The sequence below is a fragment of the Perkinsus marinus genome, assembly GCF_000006405.1.
Source record: "Perkinsus marinus ATCC 50983 genomic scaffold scf_1104296977064, whole genome shotgun sequence".
Lineage (NCBI taxonomy): Eukaryota > Perkinsozoa > Perkinsida > Perkinsidae > Perkinsus > Perkinsus marinus.
The window spans coordinates 302,352-307,742 of NW_003200286.1; the positions used below are offsets into that span (position 1 = coordinate 302,352).

Genomic DNA, 5,391 nt, shown 5'->3' on the forward strand with positions numbered 1-5,391 from the left:
TAAAACGGGTAAAAACATTCATAAGGTGTAGCGGCACCTTACGTGTTCTATCCCTCTTGCATTTGATAAGCCCCCTCACCACAAAGAGCATGCACTCAGCCTTGTCACCAGCATAGAATACCAAATCCCCCGGTGCGAAATACCTTCAGTAGGGGGAGGAATATTCACGTGGTTAACCACATGTGTTGATGATATGAAATTTCGCAAATTTCTCAATGCTTTCTACACACTTCTACCCGAGTTTCCTGTGTAAACTTCTATAATCAGCTCAAGTGAGGAAAACAAACATATATTCCTACTCCAACTCCAATAATGAGCTTCATCGTGCTTCTCCACACTAACAATATAAACTCTACCACACTGAACGACTTCGGCCGTAGCATTCAAAGGATTTCATCACTAAGCTACTATACAAACAACATCATATACAAAATATAGTCATACTAATACAAAAATATGTATCACGAAGCGAGACGGGTAAAACAAGTTACGCGTTAGCAATAGCGTCAACCCAGAAGCTGTCACTAAATCAAGACTCCCACTTGGTGATCACAACGGAGGCAACCCGGCCGAGCTGAGCATCAGTGATTTTCATATCGAACCACTTATAGTGTCTCAGCATCTTCCCCATAACACCAACCAATACTTGATGACGGAGACCATCCGACGTTCGGAGCATCCTGAAAGGAAACCTGGAAAAAATCGGGAAAAATTCAGAAAAAAATCAGAAAAAAAATCAGAAAAAGAATCAGAAAAAAATGAAATTTTTCATATTCTCAATAATTATTTTTATTTCGTATGACACAATTCAGCTGTGCATATCCGCGTCGCACAACGTAAATTCAGCAAATCCCAAAATCCACAAAGTCCCTCACAAACGTGCCCTTTATCGCTCACGTGAGCAATGCAGTTTTCGCTTGCTCATTAGCCTGATTCTGAAATAGCCTTTCAAGGAAGCGTCGCACTTTCATTTGAACTCCGCGATCAACGTTGTTGCTATGCATGTATCTATCGAACCAGTGAATTCACAGGTGTCTGGTTGATGCAGGGAATCACCTCATCACGGTTTTCAGCCGCGCCCTGAAGTCGGCACCAACTTCGTCGTAGGTCAAAATCAACGAGCATAATAGACCAGAAAACAACGCAAACAGGTTGCCAGCTAGAATCTCGCATATAATGCAAAACCTGCGACCAGCGTTTGGATGTATGTTCGCTTTCATCAGCCGAGCTTGGGAGTTTCCTAACTATAGGAACAATGGAGAATTATGTAGGAATGGACCTCCCGTACATCATCACATGAGAGTCTTCCTGTACAAGAGCCAATGACAATTTCCCGAAACTCCTCAAAATTTTCATATATTGTCACCAGCACGTGTAGTCTACCACGTGCAGTGAAAATGGCTTACACTCGTTCAGCATGGCTCGAGGCATGAATGTCCCCATACCCCACAGTAGTGATAGTGGACGTCATGAAGTAGAGGCAAGTAGCATATTGTTGTATACGATTCGATTGCCACCAGTCTTCATCGACAGAGCCGAACTCCTGGAATAAAAATGTGTGTGGGGGAAAAATGTGCACATGGTCAACTACACATGTTGGTGACAATATGAAAATTCTGAGGAGATTTTGGGAAGTCTTTATTGGATTCTGTACACTCCTTTTTGAGTGCCTGTGTAAACTACTATAGTTAGTGACGAAGCTCCTGAGCTCAACTGGGGAAAGCGAACATATATTCTCCCAACACTGATGAAAATGCACCCACCAGAATTTGAACCCGGGTGAACTTACTGCTATCCACCCCCGAGGTCCCTCTTCAGCTAGATATCCCCTCACACCAACTGCCCACCAAATGCAGGCACCCCAGTGAGCGACCAGTATCAACAACATGACCAATTTCACAACTCCAACCATAAGTAGCAAGATCTCATTTTCCATTCGGTATTCAATGATACTCATTATTTGATGGCGTAGATACGCAGTTCTGACCACGATAGCAAGTCGTAGTAGCCGAAGCCACAAGCATAGTGCAGACTCGCTGGCGAACACAATGTACGGAAAGGCACCAATGAGGTCGATCACGAACCAGGTTTTCAAATAGTGGATTGTGAGAACTCTGGGATCGCGAACTAGTGCGCCGTCCTTGTGGAACCCAGTGAAACACGTAACGATAATATTGATGGCGAATACGAGATCCTGGACTGGCAGTAGTTTTATGAGTTGAGACTCCGCCCGTTGTTCATCAGTTAAATAGAAGGATAGGAAGAAGGGTATGATCGTTGCGTGATACATGAGCAAAATGGATATAACCAAGTCCCAGGACAACCTGATGCAAGGGAGTTTTACGTGAAGTGGTGTAACATTTTATGTGAAAGGTCCGATATTCGCGATATGAAGTGAAGCGAAAACACTTCGGGAATTACGCCGGACATATCACGCGAAACACATCACGTATTTTACACCTCGCGAGGTGAAATGAGACATGTGTTTTTCACATCACGGATGGAACTCCAATAGTGTTAGCGTTGTGAGCAACCAACCCACCTTTTCTGTGAGTGCGGGTCCGCAACCATTAGCCTAGCGCCAGAACTGAGGGCCTCCCTAGGGTCCTCCATAAACGCGGCTAGACTCCCCCACGTTTTTCTGGTGTCATTTCTCTCATCCGGGATGAGCGACACCATTCTCTCGAGCTATCCAATGATAAGACGATGGACTTCCGGGTTGACAGCGAAGGTTACATCTTCTTGATTTAATCGTTTCGATCGAGCCTGTGAATTCACACTGATTCGGTGTCCGAAAGTTCCCTTATCATCAGTGGTAGCATCTACAGCAACCACAACCATCAGCGCCACAAGATTCCTATATGGGACAGCGCGAAATCGATGGAGACGCGTAGTGGCAGTGAATGAGGTCCGCGAGGAGGAATCCGAATCACTCTCAGATTTTACTTTGGTAAAATCCCAGTGGGACCCAACGGCCACGATGCTCGAAACACCCGCGAAAATCGATTTAGTGTGAGTGTGTAAGGGCGACTACTCGTAAAGTGCCCCACAGTGGGCCTGTTTCAATCAAAAATCAAGTTTCGGACATAACAGTATGTGAGGAGTTGTAACTGCTTCTTCTGCGGGATTGCACGAGGTCTTTACAGCTCCCTCCGACTTGTGCTATCGACTACGAGCCACGAACCAGCAACGGAAGTCAAATACGATCTGCACGGGCCGTGCCCAGCAAACAGGTTCGATAGTGCAGAAGAGAACCGCCCGGTTCCTTATCCCGGTTGGAGTCGGGTTGAAAACCTTCCGCAAGGTATCAGCTCAAGCATTGAATCTCTTGAAGATCTACCACAAATACCTCTCTGCTGTATTCACAGTCGCGCATAGGTACTCCTGCGCGTACACTAGCTTTGGCTCATGCTACTTACCCTGTGACACACAGTGTGGGGGAGGGGAATAGTCACATTGTCAACTACATGTGTTGATGAAAATTTGGAACTTTAGCAAAATTCTAGAGAAATTTAGCAAAATTCTTATTGGTTTCTTTACACTTCTAGCCCAACTCGTGTAAGGAGACTATTGACATCTAACACTAGTGATACACATTATAAAAGACTCCGTTTCGCGGTGAATATGAGTTTAAATCGCCTTTCTCACATGTCAAGTCCTAAGTCTTTTGACCACACCGATTGGCTTACGCTGGGTGAGTGCCGTTTCCTCGCCATCGATCTCCATCCTGAACTGAGCCGCTAGTTTCCTCACATGCACCATCTTTTTATCAACATCATCAACGAGTCCATCCAGGGAATCTACTAAATGTGCAACTGTCCAGATCGTGTAAGGGGAGTGCCTACCAATGGGAGCCTCCCCCTCGCGTTCACCAGAAGCGTTCTCGGCGGCCGAATCCTGACGTAGAAAGCCGAGCTGTTTATACTGTCGATTTTCTAAACCCACCTCCGTGGCACGATGTAGGGTGAACTGTAATGAGGCTCTCGCATGGTTACTGGTAATTCGTGTATTTCGCGGTAGAGTTGGCACTCTACCCGTACTGGCGAACCTCTCGGGAGACGCTATGACTCTCCCACCAGTGCTCCTATTGCTATTCAGTTCAGTGGCTCCAATCGTAGCCGGCATCACTCGGACCTCGGGCATGATACTTTTACCCCGCTTTTTCTCAAGTTTCGTGACTGCATTTTCCTCGAATTTCTCAGCGTCATCCGGCCCCATAAAGTTTCTGTTCGTCGTTTCATGTCTCGAGAACCTCGCTGGCTTGAACATTTCCTCCTCAGTTTCCCGTACCATCCCTGGCAGCAGCTCTCGTGGGGGTTCTGCTCGTCTCGCAGTGTCCTCAGACGGGCGACCCGTTGGGACTATCGGCGATAGAGTGATCTTATGTAAGCTACTCCTCAAAACCAGTTCGCGTGGTGTTCGCCAACGAGACCGCGATGTACCGGTTTCGTTCTGAGTCGCCACTTTATCTTCATTTTCCGCTCTCTCCGGCTTGCTGCTTTCCTACACAAAATGTCTCTTTATTATCACACTCCATTTTCCTACTTCTTTAGGTAGTAGTTTACTCCCCTGAGATTCCTCCAACACTATTTGAGGTTTCTTCTTATCATCATTCCCGCACGGAGGGGGTTCATTGCTATCAGTTCGTGGTCGATCTTGATTCGATTGAAATCGAGATGCAATTGCCTTGCGTATTTTGTGTGTTCCTGTCTCCTTCGTTGTAGTATTATTAGCACAGATTTCCATGCCGAGATGTTTCCTTATCTCGGTCAACTGCTGTATTATCGTTTTGAAATGCGACTCTACCATCTTTTCGATGAATTCCACACTGTCACTCGCTACAGCTTCAAGAACGTCAGCGTTCACCTGTCCGTTGAAAATGACTTAGTCGTTTCTCGCGAACAACTACTCACTGTCCTGACTGCCTTTAATACGATTTTCTCGATAGCCGTCAAGAGTAGTTGTTGCTGTATAGAGTCGCCACCGAGGGAGAGGATACCCCCAATGGTGGAGGTCTGCATTGTACCACTACTCTTTCCTAGTACCATCTTAGTATATACACGCAGGTAACGTGCTGATATAATATAAGGAATTATTCGTTTTTTTCAAGTGTGCAAGTTATTGGCGGTTTCATTATTAGCCCTTTACAAGGGCGTTGCCACTTTTGCACAAAACCGCTTTTGTACAAAACGATTGTACTCGAGCGAAATAATCCGATTCTGTGAAATAATTTTTCACTCACTATGGTAACCTCCTTTAGTTCCAATCATCAATGTCAGCAATCGTTAACAGCCCATCATCACCAGGTCGACCAGCGAATCGTCAGTTGGCGTATAAGATACTAGCCCTCAGCTTCCTGGGGTCAGCCAACTTCGGCCTGCTCATGCCCTA

The 5,391-nt window shown here is 45.9% G+C and overlaps 2 protein-coding genes across 2 annotated transcripts in view; both read right to left on the reverse strand.

Annotated features, from left to right (window-relative positions):
* The window catches only part of Pmar_PMAR024731 (Potassium channel GORK, putative), a gene marked incomplete at both ends in the record, with an annotated part of 7,611 nt that extends 2,590 nt beyond the window's left edge, over positions 1-5,021 (reverse strand). The window contains 12 exons of the mRNA XM_002764525.1: positions 43-143; positions 543-680; positions 898-1,008; positions 1,057-1,185; positions 1,407-1,543; positions 1,790-2,324; positions 2,543-2,688; positions 2,737-2,822; positions 3,690-3,800; positions 3,846-4,503; positions 4,546-4,866; positions 4,914-5,021. Coding sequence (XP_002764571.1) covers positions 43-143; positions 543-680; positions 898-1,008; positions 1,057-1,185; positions 1,407-1,543; positions 1,790-2,324; positions 2,543-2,688; positions 2,737-2,822; positions 3,690-3,800; positions 3,846-4,503; positions 4,546-4,866; positions 4,914-5,021 — 2,581 coding nt within the window. The remainder of the gene's footprint in view (positions 1-42; positions 144-542; positions 681-897; positions 1,009-1,056; positions 1,186-1,406; positions 1,544-1,789; positions 2,325-2,542; positions 2,689-2,736; positions 2,823-3,689; positions 3,801-3,845; positions 4,504-4,545; positions 4,867-4,913) is intronic.
* A 301-nt stretch (positions 5,022-5,322) lies between these two features.
* The window catches only part of Pmar_PMAR024732 (hypothetical protein), a gene marked incomplete at both ends in the record, with an annotated part of 569 nt that continues 500 nt past the window's right edge, over positions 5,323-5,391 (reverse strand). The window contains one exon of the mRNA XM_002764526.1: positions 5,323-5,388. Within this exon, the coding sequence (XP_002764572.1) occupies positions 5,323-5,388 (66 nt within the window). The remainder of the gene's footprint in view (positions 5,389-5,391) is intronic.